At 46.1% G+C, this 15,585-nt stretch overlaps 1 protein-coding gene across 1 annotated transcript in view; it reads right to left on the reverse strand.

The window, feature by feature from the left end:
• Positions 1-15,585, reverse strand: part of HDAC4 (histone deacetylase 4) — a 164,755-nt gene that overhangs the window by 14,827 nt on the left and 134,343 nt on the right. Inside the window, exons 16-20 of the mRNA XM_082001548.1 lie at positions 11,463-11,570; positions 10,846-10,901; positions 9,951-10,038; positions 8,485-8,604; positions 6,214-6,311 (exon numbers count right to left, since the gene is read on the reverse strand). Of these exons, the coding sequence (XP_081857674.1) occupies positions 6,214-6,311; positions 8,485-8,604; positions 9,951-10,038; positions 10,846-10,901; positions 11,463-11,570 (470 nt within the window). The remainder of the gene's footprint in view (positions 1-6,213; positions 6,312-8,484; positions 8,605-9,950; positions 10,039-10,845; positions 10,902-11,462; positions 11,571-15,585) is intronic.

Here is a 15,585-nt window from a genome sequence, read left to right on the forward strand (position 1 = left end):
CGGGGTGACCTTAGAGTCACAACTGGTTATCCCTGCCAGTATCTTCATTTCTGAGCAGTTATTAGTGGTGCTCTGTAAGCACAGTAAATTTTTATCAGGTCCCTCAGAGTTTTAAGAGACCTGGGTCGGAGGTCCCCTGGCTCCTCGTGGACAGAGGAGAGACAGACAGACAGACAGTCCGTCCCCATGGGATGGGTGCTGCATGCGCGTCCCGGGCAGCCAGAGAAGTGCAAGATGACAGGGCGTCAGAGTAAAGAAGCTAACGATGCTTTCGGTACCCTGACCATCACGAACCCATCCAAACTCCAGAGCACTCTCAAACCCAGCCTCGAACCCTTTCCCTCACCCGTGGCTCCTACCCAAACTCTCAAGAGCTGCTCTTGCTTCTGACTTTCTCCTAATTCCAGTATTACCCCAGTACTCCAAAGCTGCAGTCCCAGCTCTATTTGATGCTCCCCATGTACGTAAAAGCCGCTATATCTTTGGACATAAAACTTGACCCAGGAGGGCCAAAGCCCTCCTGCCTCTTAGAACTCCCTTGTTTTTTTTTTTTTTTTTTAATTGTAAAAGAAAAAAAAGAAGCAAGCCTCAGGTGAAAATTTAAGACTCATGCAAATGAACCACTTTCAAACGAAGCATTTCTGAGATTTCATCTGCAAGCAGCATTTCAGGCACATCCAACCCCGTCTTCTTTTGGTTTTTTAATATTTCTTGTGCACAGATGAAAACAGCCCCTTCGCTCAGATCCCTCACAGTAAAGCTAAGTCCCCACGGGAAAACAACAATTAAACTGCAAACAATCCTATGGCTTTGCCCTGGTGATGATACTATAAAAAGGCCAGAAATTCAAATTACTATCAAGAAGGTGAGCAGTTTTGTCTGGAACTGGGGCTTTTTACAGCCAACTTAGCCATTAGTTGAGTTATTCACCGAGCAACGAAAGGGCTCGTAATACTGAATATTCATTAAAGCCATGCAGAATTTTTTAAAATATAAGGGTTATTTTTAAATTTCCTAAATTTTAGACGGTTGTTAAAATAAACTAAATCCTTTCATTTGACTCTGATTACAGCTAAGCTGAACAGCTACGCATTAGTCAAAACTGATGGCTGCAAACAGTAAAAACTACCCATCATGTTCTGCAATCATTTGGGGGAGAAAAAAAAAAAATACAATTTTATATCTATTTTCCAGAAGACTGAATAATTTTGAGTCTGTTACTAGCCAATTCACCAATTAAATGCCTAATAAATGATAGGCAGATTAAACAATCCTACAGAGCATTTTTTTTAAATGCTCAATCGCAGCGAGCAAATCGGTGAAACTTAGAAGGCTGAGCACTTTTTTCAGAGACTCTTTCTCACACTGTTGGCCATATATATTTATATATATATAAAAAAATGTTATCCGCTGCTCCTAAGGCTAATCAGCCTCCTGAAGACTCCGGTCTTTGTTTCTCCGAGCAGCCATCTCCACGGTCATTTACTATGTCAAAAGGGATTAGGAGCTTGGGGACGAAATCAGAGTCGGGAGAGCGTGAAATCTAAAATACAGAAACAACCGTTCCAGGCAAAACATCATCAACTTCCCCCCCGCCCCACCTCGCTCCTGAAATGGTTCATGGATCGAAGGAGAAAACAGAATCCCCCCCAAATTGGCTCCGGATCTCATTTAACGCTTTCTGAGGTAGGCAGGAGGAGGAACCTTTCGAACACAGTCCTGGCTTTTGCTTCTGGTTTAGGTGTTTTAAATAAAAATAAAACATGGAATCGAGCTGTATATGGAATTATAATTGTGGAGGAGACCTCGGGGTAGGGAAAAAAATATTGTGTGAGACAACACAACTGCTAGAATCATCAAGAAAGCTTTCTTAGAGTAAATTCAGAGGAAAACTGCGGATAATACACTTTAATTTCACTAAGTAATTGCTGTTCTGGTGTAATAAGGAACTAGTCACAGTCTTTGCGTTTTTTTCTGCAGGTCTCTCAGCTGGCTTTGCACACTCTGCTTTTCAAAACGTCCTGAGGATTTCTAGAAGCAAACACAATTTCTGCTCGAATAACAAGTTAGGGAACAACAGACTCCGATAAAGAAACCCAAACCCTGAATTTTACAACCGTTCGTTTCTATAACTACGGAATAACAGCGATGAATACCAAAAACGATTTGATGAGTTAAGGACTTTTAAAATTATATGCCCCGCGTTTTTCGTATTAGAGTTTAATACATTTCTGCCTAATCTGTGAATCTGTGTTGCCCACATACTTTGGTGGTGAGTTCAGCCGTGGGACCTTCGCCCGGCGAACGGTCAGCTAAATTATAATGTCATGCTGTCTCGGGCAGGCAGAGCCGCCGCTACGATGGGGTGGAGGAGCGCCAAGCTCGCAGCAAACTTCCCAAATCCCTTCTGCACGTCTTATTAGTGACCGGGATGACTCCACCCTGCTCCCCCCCCCCGCCGCAAAAAAAATAAAAAAAAAAAAATATATAAAAAAAATACAGCAATCATGATATCACCCCAACCTCGAGACGGGGCAGCCGGTGATTTCAGCCCTCGGTTATGAAGACAATTAAGTGACAAAGTGCACGGCAAGGCTGCTCTCCGCTTCGCATTTTTAACTCTTGTTCTCACTTTTGAAACGGCTCGGCGGTATTAATAAACACGAAGAGGTCAGGCCACCCTGCCCAACGCGACGCCGTTCTGCAAAGAGGGGGAAGGCAATGTGCATGGAAGACATTCCCAGCAGAAAAAGCGTCGATGCAAGTGTCCGTCCTTTCTTCGGAAAGAGTAAAATGACACTGAAACAGGTTTTCAGTGGGGGGGTGATAGGTTTCATTGGGATTTATTTATTCACTCATCAGAAGACTAATTTATGAGAACAATTATCCTAGTTAGTATTTCATTAGAGCACATGCTTTTATCAAATCCATACACCAGCTCATCCTTAAATACAACAAAAAGAAATGAAAAGCACGTTGCTTGTTTTTCTTCCGCTCATTTTACATAGCAAGAGGGCTTCTTCCCTAAAAGCAGACAAGCATGTGAAGAGTTAAGGCTTAAAAAAAAAAAAAAAAGAAAAAAAAAAAGAAAAAGTATATCAGTATCTTTGCCTAGCTCAAAGGATTTCCACTGATTCCTCTACAGACTTCAAAGCCTCACAGTTTGGCATTTGGACTGGTTTGAATTAAAGCTCAGTTCTCCACTGTGAGTTTCCAAGTTCATGGTGAAAATGCCTGCTGCTTCTGGAGTTCATTATGGCCAATTTTCTTATCTTTTCTTCATCTTAGGTTTGATCCCCAGCAAATGCAACGTGGCATTCGATGGGATGGAATAACAAGGTGCTGCCTTGAAGGCATGCATTGTCTCAAGGGGCTAACGCAAGAAAAGAAGAAGGAGGGAAAAAAAAAAAGGATATATAACCCATTCCCTTCACTTTCTAACTCTCGGGGGACTATAAATTGCAAACTTCAAAGCGCTATTTTACATTAAAATCAATAGAAAGATTCGGGTAGGGTGGGGGGGCAAAAATGTTTTTCAAAGAAGCTGGTTAAGATTTAAAAAGGTCACTTGATAATGTATTATCATGACCAAACTTGGCATAGGATTAAAAAAAAGCTTCCAATTTAACTTATTGACTGAAGGTGTGCACATGGGGCAAGCTACGGGAGGTGCTACCTCGGAGGGACGAGTCACAACGTCCCAAAACCCTGGCAAAGGAAGAGCTGTGACCAGCTCCAAAATATGTTCCCCAAATAGCTGTAGTCTCCGGGCAAAAAGACACCAGCGCCTGTTAAGGAATGGCTGGCAAAGGTCTTACTGTGCAGACTGAGCAATTTTCCAGGAGCCTTGAAACTCAATTAATATTTAATAGCAAGTATGTCGCTCCGTCGTGAGCTACAGGTTCTCTTTATAATGAAGAGATCAGTCTTGTTGACTGCTGGGATAAACAGACTTCCACTTTGGAGGAAAGTGCTGCTTTCCTGTAACAGGAATAAAACGTCGAGACAAATGACAGTTATTTGACTAGATGTTATTTTAAATTGTATACATTCTTTGAAGGCTTTTTAATGGCAGGCTGAAGAGTAAAAGCTCTTTTTGCTTAGTATAATGGAATATAAATACACGCACAGGGAAGAACAGAAAATAATGCTCCCAGGCTTAATGCTATTCCATGAAGGCGATATTCCATCTGCCTGTTAGCAGAAACTCGCACCCTATGTTTTGGCAAGTGTGCATCTCCCTGAATTTACGCGGGGTGGTCGTCAGAATTGCACTGGATCTGGTTTGAGGACAGAAAACCACTTCAACCCATAATTGTTAAAAAAGATGCCAGCTGGACCCACAGCACAGGGGAGGCAGGGGGTGGAACAGGACAGTCTTTAAGAAAAAGATATATATCTTTTTTTTATGTGTATATATATATATATATATATATATATATCTCACAGAATTACCAAGGTTGGAAAGGACCTTCAAGATCATCAAGTCCAACCATTAACCCAAACACCACCATGCCCCCATAACCATGTCCTGAAGCGCCACATCCACACGTTTTTTGAACATCTCCAGTGATGGTGACTGCACCACCTCCCTGGGCAGCCTGTTCCAATGCTTGACCACCCTCTCGGTGAAGAAATTTTTCCTAATATCCAATCTAAACCTCCCCCGGCACAACTTGAAGGAGAGAGAGAGAAAGAGATATATATAGATAGATATATCCAGCAGGTTAGAGAATTGTATTTGTTCCCCTGGAAAGAGTATCAGAAAGGCAAGTGTGGTCTCACACTGGCCTCTACTCACTACTGCATGACTCAGAAGTTCTCTACCCAGAGATCCGCCTCCGTTTCATCTTGTTAATCTGTTGCTTCCATCGTTCATTTTAATACCTTCCTTTTCCCATTCTCTGCAGCTCTGGGACGCAAACGCATCACTCCAAGCTTGCGGCGAGTCCCCAAAACGCCAAGGACATACCATCGCCCCACTGGGGTTATTTTGCCCGTTAGCTGCTCAGAGCAGCAAGATGGTGTTCGACTCGTACTCTCGCAGTGCTCCCGTGGTGACACTGCTCACAGAGACCACAACCCGGGGGCGCACGACCGTAGATCAGCTAACGTGTGTTCTGCTTCACGCACCTCTTCTGAGGAGGCTGACATGAGGAGGAAAGTAAGGGTCAGATCAAACGAGTCTCTGCAGACACCTCCCTGTGATCCCCAGGTATCGCATCCTTCTGTGAGCAGGACAGGAAGACCAGCAGGACATGAATAAGTGAGTCAACAAGTGCCTTCATCCACTGCTCCATTTGGAGACTTAAATGATGCCAGTTTTTTGGAGCATGCCTGAATACGCTTGTACAAGCCAGCACAGTGGTTTGTATCTGGCTTTACTATTACTGCTAATCAAGGATTAGCCAGCAACACATTAATTCCACTCCACAGCTTTGCTTATCTTCATTCACACTGACAGTGAGCGATGTGTAACACTTATTTAAGAGATGGTTATATTTTTACTCACAACACACAACATGCTGCTTCTGAGGGGAAACCAGAACCCAGGAAGAAAAGCACAAACCCAACAGTTCAGTCAGTTCAATTTTCCAGTTGGTTGGAACAGGCATATTCAATATTTTTGGTGAATAATAGTAATAAACTCTAAAACTTATCAAAACAAGCCCATGCCCCTTTGCTAGGTACACCTGGGAGTGAGCTGGGGTGGGAGGTGCGAGCAGAGCTCTTGCAGGGAGGCAACAAGTTGGGTACCATCATCTCCATCACGGTAAACATGTCTCAAGCCTTGGGGCAGCTGCGCTCCCACGATTCAACTCATGATGACTTGTTAAAAGTTTTTCCACGTTCCCTTCCCCATCCAGGTGGGTTTACCCATAGAAATACCTCAGAGGTCAAAAGATTTTTAGCCAAAACCTGAAGAGCGTACTCATATCGGTTACATGTTACATTCACGCATCAATCAGTGCCGAGCAGTGAGTATGTCAATCCCCTAACGTCACAGACTGACTTCCTCCGGCCATTAATACCTTATTTACTTCATTCAGCTTTATTCCAGGTAGCATGCAAAAAAGTTACTGCAACTGGATGAAAATCTTCTATTTCTAAACTTAGCAAGAGAGAAACTCAAGATTAAAGAGGACCGCACGAGGAAAAAGAAATCCAGTTCAGGTGAAAAATATGTTTGTAAGAGGAAAACTTCAGTATTACCTGAAAGCAGTTAAGTATTCTGTGTCTCCCATTGGTGGATCAAGGCCACCAGTAAAGGCCATGTTAACATTGAAACCAACTCCAGCTCCTGTGCCAACCTGGAAAAGGGAGATGGTACTCTTAATTACACAGATGGAAACAGTGAACTCTGGCATCACATCTCTGCTGTGTTAATATTCTTCCAGTTGAATGTGGATTTTGATTCAATAGCTTGGTGGTAGCGAGGTTAATTTTTCCCTCTAGAGTGACCCTGTCCCCAAAACAAGAGTGAAAATAAAGCTCCTCCATGCTCCGATCTTTATGGGAGCTGTAGACCAGTGGTGTTTGACTGCTGCTGACCCAAAAATCACCTCATCGTCCACTGGACCCTCTTCCTCTTTTGTGGGAGAGTGCGTTACATGCGATACCTTTCTTTAGTTTTCAGCTTTTCTCAGAAGCGTATTTTATATTTCATTAGCAGTCACAACGTGGGGAAAAAACCCACAGTTTTAATCAGAGCGAGCTCCCCCTCTGCTGGGGAAAAATATCATTCACTGAGAAGAGATTTTCGCTGCTTGAGGGACACGTGGGTGGCAAAGGTAAGTACATCCCTGTCCTTGCATGTACTGCAAACGTCCCCATCTGCACTGACTGCAAATACCTGAGAAAGGGGAAAACTGCAAAATAACCCGGGGTTTTCCGGTAATTCATTTGACAAGAAGCAGGGCCATGTTTTCCGCATCCACACTGAAACCCAAAAGCCTGTGTGCAGTCCCTTTGTCAAGCGGGGACCTCGCAGCTGGCTGAGCGCGGTGGCCGTGAGCGCGGTGGCCGTGAGCCGCGGGTCCCTGGGGACAGCGCGGGAGCCGGGTGGTATCTGCTGCCAACCGGCTGCTCCGCGCAGGGCTCTCAGCTCCTACACACACAGTTTGGTTTTTGTGGGATTTTTTAGGTCTCTGCATATGACAAATAAAAAAAAAAAAAAAAAAGAAAATTAATGTGTTATACAATACAAAGCCAGATAATTCAGGCTAGATAAAGCTGCAGGGCATTTGTTGTACATTCTTCCTTGTATTGGTGCAAAAACTGCTGGTAGAAAAACACAGCGGGTTCACCCATCCACAGTGGGTTATTTATCCATCTGTGGCTTTAATTGAATTTATTTTGTATTCTTTGTTTTATTCGGTCTGGAACAACATATCTAAAAATTACTATAAATGGTAAATCCAGGGTGGATGCTATAGTCTAGTGTTTGCTTACAATACTAGATACTTTGTAAACCAGATTACTAGATTATTAAAAGGTCAGGAAAAAAGTAGGTCTGAGACCTTTGTTATCCTGGAGCAGAAATGAAGCCTGATGCAAAGGGCCGTTTATTCAGTACAGCAGTAGCACACAACCAGCGTAATGAAGCAGTATCCCGCCGCATTTAACCTTCTTTAGACATTGAAATAGAAGCAGCAATCTTTGCTGAGTGGGAAAATGTAGAATTCACAGGGCAAGAACTCCAGGAGTTTTCAAATGTAATCTGGAGTGCCTCAGAGTACACAAAACTAAGTATTTCATAGAACTTCCCTTTGATAAATCATTCTGAACAGACAATATTTGGGAAATACTGCCAACCTAGAAGGAAGGACGTGATGGATGTAGGAGCATCCCTCCAGAGTTCAGGGAGAAAGGCTTCCCACCGTCATTGGCCCAGCCCTTCTGCTGCGGGCTCCGAGGACACCACCAGGAACCGCTGGATTTGGACCAGCAGCATCAGCGACCGGTACTCAAATCCCACCACTGCGATGGGAACGCAGCAGTGGTGGCCAGCGATGCCTCGGCAGGGCCAGGAGAAGGGGGGCTGGATGGACGGGCTCCAAGGCTGTGCCAGGCAACCCGCTCCTCCTGCATCCAAGAAACAATTTACGCCTGTAAGGGGGAAATCCTGAGAAGCACGTGGAGTGCCGGGACAGCTGGCAAAGGGCTCCTCCAGACACAGGTAGTCCCAGAAGGGCTGGAGAGCCTCATTGTGTTGACTCATTTTCTGCTCGTCAGCCGAGGCGCGTGCTTTCCTGCCGGCTCGCGGGGCAGGACGCAACGCCCACGGCTGTTGGGACTCGGACGAGAAGGCACCAAAGGCGCAAAGCGTGTTCCCAAAAGGGCACTAACAAGCACGAGCGTGGCAGGAGCTTCTCTTCAAGCCTCGCCTGACAGAGACCCCTTCCCCGAGATTTTGGGCGAGCACCTGAATCACAGCCCCGAGCAGGCCCTATCAGACACGGACGGACGCTGCACCAATCTTACCTCGTCGGGAGCACCACTGCCTGGAAAGAAGTTCCCGTCATCATAGCGATGTAGTGAAATATAAAGAACATTAGGATCGTTGTAGAAAGCTTGCTGAGTACCGTTCCCGTGGTGAACATCCTTCGGGGACAAAGATTGCATTACATGAGGGGGGTTAGAGCCTTCGTGAAAACGCAGCTTAAAGCCATCAACTCGGGATTCAGAAGGGTTTTCTTGGTTGTCGTGCTTTGTTTTTCTGCGCCCCCCTGATGGAGCCGCAGCAGTTTATCGCAAATGAGAGTAACCTGCTTTGCAGAGCTCGCTTCAGATTACGCTCTGTGTTTAACACATGGGATAAATGGGGCTAAACACAATCCCAAGCATATATCAAACCTGAGGACAGGATCAATTTACTTGGATGGAGAGAACTGGGTTCATACCCCATCTTGGGGGATGGAGAGCCTATATTAGTTACCCCAAATTTGCACCTTTAATTGGTCTGTGGGGCGGCCACTGATACAAGTGCCCAGCAAAGTTGTGTTGGACTCAACAAGGTTAACCAACAGAAACCCATTACCCAGATCCCTTATTGCGTTGCTTCTTGGTGCAGAAATGCAGTCTGTAACAGGACGGGTATTCAAAATGCCCCTTTCTGACTTGAAAAATAGTTGGTGGGAAGTGAGGAAAAGGATGCCCATCCAGTAGGTCAAAATGACAAATACATCCATTTTAACTTGTGGGTCTAGCCCATGGGAGATTGTGGCAATATAATCAAAACTCTTGGCCGATACCCAGCAACTAAAATGCCTTCACAGCCACACAAATACATCTTTAAATCTATTAAAAAAGAAAAAAAAAAAATCTACCAGCCACATTTTTAAATCTATATATCGCCACAGCAAAATCCCGAACAAGCTCCTTCTCAAACATGCTGTGCTGTCTGCAGAGTATTTCCCTGTCTTGTTCCAATTTAGAGATCGTTTTTGACTGCCTGCCCACTCGCACGAAGGCTGTGCTGGCCCAGAGGCAGGACACCGAGGCCATCCAGACCGATAGCCAAGCTGTGCCAGACAGCCTGTCCCTCCCAGTGACCGGTCCCCACCTCTTGAAAATAAAGCTGGGATGGATTGTAACACTTAAGGTCAAAAACCCTCAGAAAAAAAATAACCAAAACTCAGCATGGTTCGCAGTTACCCACCCCTTGAGACTGTGTTATGGGCTCGTTTTAGAAAGGAGCTCCTTCTTAATCACAATTTTATTCTGAAAACTACAGACCTTTTAAGAAATATTTCTTTTAGTAAAAATACTTTAATAAAAAAACCCAAAAAACAAAACCCCAAAACTTTTAAAAACAAATTTTGGCTTGGAGACCACAGGCAACATTCTGTTCACTGACTTACAAAGCCAAGGTTGCCCTTGCAAGAAAAGAAAAACCCAGAATAATTTCCACCTGCTCTCCTGAAGGGCGAGAACCGGCGTTTACTCACCCAGTCCACTATAAGGATTTTGCTAACGTTCAGTCTTTGCTGGAGCAGCTTGGCTGCGATTGCAACGGAGTTAAAATAGCAGAAACCCCTGGAGGAAAAGGAGAGGTGTTAATTACAGGTTTCCTTGGTCCCAACACATTCATCATCGAGATATATCACAGCAGGAAGGAATTCCTTCCGCTTTCACTCTTCTTTCCTCCCTGGAAGATGCACGTGTGCTCAGCCCTGCAGCAGCTGGCGTCCTGTGACCTCTCTGGCAACCGGGGACGTTTCACGCTTGCCCAAAGCCCACGGCACCTCCAGCGCTGCGGGACGGAGCGGACGGGGAGGGGACGCGGCGAGGGGGAAAGGAAGGGGCAGGAGCCAGGGCCGGATGGCAAACCCCTGCTATATTAAACACACGCGAAATGCCCGACTTCAGCGTCCGCTTCGCCAAGCCTTCCCACCCTGACGCTCTCCTGGCTCAGTGACCCCAGGACAGAGAGATGGTTGCCGCTACTCTTAGTTACACACCCTTGCTTTCTGCACATTAGACAAGCCATCAACGTTTAATTTGAAAGAATTCACAAGAGTAAAGCAAATAAAAGCATCGGGGCTTTTTCAAAGCATGACTGTAATGTTGATTCTTGCTAAAAAATACCCACCCCAAACCAAGCAGCATCTTATAATAGAATCATAGAACAGTTTGGGTTGGAAGGGACCTTCAGAAGTCATCTAGTCCACCCCCCCTGCCCTCTCCCAGAGAATTACTGGGAGCTGTGAATATGTGTCTTGCACACCAATAAGCAAGAAATCGGCAATAATAGTCTAACAAACGACCTTTCTAATTTCCAGCTGCAGATCACACAACAGACGAAGACTGAAGCAAGCTGCCGAAGCATGGACGCGTACTTACATGGGTGTGCTCTCTTCTGCGTGGTGACCTGGAGGCCGAACAACAGCAAATCCATTCTGCACGCAAAAAATAAGACAAGGAAGAGGTGAGACAGAACGGGAGGTTTGTCGCACAAAGACGGATGCAGAGGGTGCAGCCAAAAGCACTAAATCTGCTTTGCAAGCTATGCAGTTGTTCTCGATGGTTTTCTCACAAGACCACAGCAGTGGACGATGCTCTCCCTTGTTATGGAGGGGGGAAAAAAAGGACACATGAATTTTATGGAAACTGGCTGGTACTGCATTTCCTTCCATTCGGGGGAAAAAAAAAATACTATTCTGCATGAGGTCACTGAAACAGCAAACAGGCTGGCCCAGTTGAAGGCAACAGCAAGACCCTCAGATAACACTGAAATAGTGATTTCACTTGCTGGTCTGGTTTCTTTCTTTCTTTTAATCGGTGCGTAAGAACATTCACCAGGAGTCTGTTGTTCGCTTGCCGATATCCTCAAAGATTTTTATGACTAAAGCCAGATGGTGCCATTAAAATGAAGCTAACTGGACCTCCTGCATCACACAGCCCTGAGCTGAGCCCTGTACAGAGCCTTTATCGAAGCCAAGTGTTATTTTCATACCAACCTTCAGTTCTCCTGTGGCTACTTTGAAAACAAGCTCGATGACACAGCCCACGGCCAGGCGAGCAGCACCGGACGAGTGAACTTCATTCCAAATCGTGTCGCTGTCGACCTAGCGGAGACACACAGGAGCCGTGTTCAGGAGCAAGGAGGACAGCCAGGAAAAGAGATCGCCACGTTTTATAAAGAAGTTATTGATACGTATTAAGTGCGTATTTATGCGTTAAATTTAAATGTGTTCATTTTAAACGCATTACATTGTAGAACTGATCTTTGCAGCAGCAGGGCTAAGACCCCACCGGCGACTGTAACATCACCGCTACCGAGCGCCCATCCAACCACACGACACTCAAAAGACGACCATTTGCAACAGCTCTGCACTGCTAAAGGGTCGGTGCAGTAACAGAGAAGCACCTTTGGCATCTCAAGCACCGTAAATTTGCAGGTGTCTCCTACCAATATTTCCTACCAGCACCATGGTTATCAGTATTCCTCTTTAATTGCTGGAGGAAACTGATCCCAGATGAAATAAACAGGTTTACAAAATCATTCAATGATTCTATAAAATAAATAAATTTAAAAACCCCCACAATAAAGAAGGATGTTTAATAACGGGATGTTCACAAGTCGCCTGCCCAGGACTGCCAGGGTAAGGTTACGCTGACAGCAGCTTCCCTGGGGAACCATAAGATCAACCCTGTCTCATCAAAACTAACAACAGACCTTCAACATCCAGCTGCTGACTTACAGACATGTACTTAAATGCTAAATATTTCTCGGGACCACCATCCTCTATATTTTCCCCTCGAAAATGTGCAAACAGGCCAAAGGCAAGGCGAGGCACTCTGCAGACATCCCATGTCACTACTATATGAGATCACGTCCTAATTTAAAAGTGAGAAGCGCTGGCTTTTACCACATTCACCCCAACAACCATACGAAGACAAGACTAGCTCGCAGACGCGCGATGAAATGCCCGTTCAATTTTTTTACTGCCATCCCGCCGGCGACGCTGCGGGGAGCGGAGCGGGAAGGGCGGCTCCCGGGGGGCTGTTTCCAGGCTGCAGCTCTGGGTCTCCTCCGCTGCACCCCCGGCCGTCTTGCACGCAGCAACGAAAGCCAAGCTCGTTCGCTTCTTGCCAGTCGCAGCTTTTGCAAAAGCCGGACTGCTGGGACGGTCCCACGGCAGCTCGGCTGCCTGGGAACATGGTAGGATATTCTCCATGTGAAGGATCACCAGCTATTTTTCACATTTTGCTCTGCGTTGAGCGTATTTATGGAAACAATGGCAAAAGAGGAAAAAAAAGAAGGGTTGTTTTGTCTGCCATCCAGTCTGCTCACTGAGCTGCGGGGAGATGCAAGTCACCCCACACGGGGTTGATCCACCTCCCTCACGGCTCTGCTTAGGCCAGTGGAAATTGTCCCAGGCCTGTTATCAGAGACGGCTTCTGGCAGCACCTGCCCGCAGGATGCTTTTGAAGTCACGGCAAACCAAGAAAGCATTTGGAGAATACCAAAAAGCCATCACTGCGCAGTAACGCTACCAATACGTGCACATTCTCAGACTCTGGAGAAAGCCAACGCATCGGCGGAAAAGCCCTACAGTGACTCTTTGTGGTGTGAGGGCTCTCCTGGCCTCCCAGAAATTTGGTCAGTAACATGAGAACAGAAATACGGTGGGGTCTGAGTTATGCAGACACCTCCAGGAGTCCTGCATCAGTGCTGCACACGTGGCTGGAGATGGGACTGATCTGACCACAGCCCTCCAAAAGCCTTTAGCAAGGCGAGAAGATGACCAAGATGCTTCTCCTCCCTACTGACTAGTGTGTTAGCGCTCTGCAAGGCTAAGGTCTTTGGGCTCCTCATCAGCAGTCTTGTAAAAACGTTATGGGATGGTCAACTTGCTTTGCAACCAGGACGACACTGCTACATTCCCTTGGGCGATCCAGCAGTCTTCATCCTCCGACCCTCTCCATCCATTATCTCTGAGTGGGAGACGCTCATGGTTTAAACAACAGAGAACATTTACTTGCCTTTTGATAAGAGCGGACCACCTCAGTGCCCTTGGCCTCACTTTGCTCAAGTGAGATACAGCTGCACTGTGCAGTCTGGACCGAGCATTCCTAACCCATCTTTGAGCACACCTAACCCATCTTTCTTGGTCTTGAAAGAAAATGCTGCAGGACACCAGTGGCTAGGAGCTTCCCTCTCTGCCCTGCCACAGCAAGTACCAGGCCCCTTCCACAGATGCTGAATTGCAGAGGGTCACTTTCATTCACTGTGAGGCACCAGAGGAATGGAAATACAAAAACCCCCAGAATTCACATGTCTTAAGCACGGTTTTACCTGAGGGACCAACAGACCCTCAGACCTCCTCAGACGTCTGTTCGTGCCAGCCACAAAAGTCACCAGTGCTGGAGCCAAACACCACCACGATCAGGCCCTTTGATGCCTGCAGAAACCAGGCTCCTGTTGGCAGCGTTTCAACAAGAACGGGGAGGGCAAGACAGTGTGGTTTTAAAGAGTTATTATTTCTGCAGAAAGAAATTAAGCACTCAGAAAAAGCATTCCACCTGTGATTTAGAAGCCAATGTCAAGGACTCTGCCATGCCCCCGCACTCAGCTCCCCAGCAGGAGGAGGTCTGGATCCAGAGATGTCCGCTGCCACCCGCAAGCTCTCCACTGCCCCATCCCATGTGCAAACATCTCCAAGATAAGGATTTAACACCCAGCCACCTTCCCTGGAACGGATGTCTGGAGACCACTGGGCCGTACTCCAAGGCAGCACTTCATCATCTGTGTGACTGTAAGTGTTTGAACAGCCCCACTGAGGCCATCAGCGCTCTGCGGCAGCGGGGCGTAGACTCTGCCATGGTGGAAAATGTTATTAATGTGGCCCTGAGCTGGACTGCTCTCTGTCTCTGAAGCTGCTGCCGTTTGGTGCACGGGCTGCTGTTGACCCCTCCATCATTCCTGAATTCTGAAGTTCATTACAGGGGAGACGCTATTTGGCTTTCCCTGCCTATGAGCTCTTTGATGTAGCTGCCATCACAGGAGTTGTTGCTGGGACAGCACATCAAGCCTTACCATCTGGAAGGACTTTACGGAGAGAGGAAGCATATTTCGTGCCTTTTGCTGATCCGACAGTGTGTATTTCTCTTTTTTCTCCTGAGCTGGAGGATACAACTGCGTCAGAGATACTGAGTCTTCTACATCTGCCACTGTTGAATGAGGAGCAGTTGTCCTGGTCAGCACATTCCTCTTCTTGAGGACAGTATTAGTGCCTTGCTCATTCCAATAAAGAAGCTGCTGTTTCTGCTAGGTGAAAGGAGAGGGCTCCTTTAGAGGTGGGGAGAGGGACTTCAGCACCTGGGACCTGCTGCAGGCTCTTCACCTTCACAGCATGTACCGTTATTAGAAAATGATGAGGGAATGCAGACGTGGAAGGGTCAACACTTTGATGTAGGCTATGAGGAATGTCTAAGTAGTTTCAGGGTGAAATCTGAAGTTTTTCCTTCCTTATAACTTGAAGTCTTTATTAATATACACAATGAGGTTCCTACTTGCGCTGTATACTAGACTATATTCCAATGTGCAGCTATTTCAAAATGAAATGAGGAGGGTCTTACAGAAGGTTTCATTAGTCTCATCTTTTCTTTAGCTGAAGAGCTATGCAGGTAAGAAATTAACCATAGGGACAGGTAGAGACAAGTTGACCAGCAGCTCCAGCCTCTGCAAAGCGAAGGGGAGCGAAGGAGCTCTGCTCTTCCCTCATCACCGCTCGCCATCATACTTAGGCGACAGCAGCACGCACCGTCTGTGCTGCCAGCGAGTTGGCTTTGCCCAACCGCGTCTCCTACTGCTCTAAAGCCCCGATTAAATAACCGGGCTCGCATTTTGTTCTTCTAAGACGTGCTAATTAGTCTCTTCTCATTTACATTCCACGAAGTCCTTTTCGTTGCCTCTGCTCTGCGATAACGTACTTCGCTTGGGCAGGTAAAGATTTTGATACACTCTAATCAAGACCGTACCACCAAAAATAAAATAACATATTCTGGAAGAGATCAAAAACATTAAGAACATTTTTTAAAGCCCTAGATCTTTAGATATTTTTAGAACGTGCACCG

The sequence above is a fragment of the Phaethon aethereus genome (genome assembly GCF_964289735.1).
Source record: "Phaethon aethereus genome assembly, chromosome: 6".
In the NCBI taxonomy this organism is placed as follows: Eukaryota; Metazoa; Chordata; class Aves; order Phaethontiformes; family Phaethontidae; genus Phaethon; species Phaethon aethereus.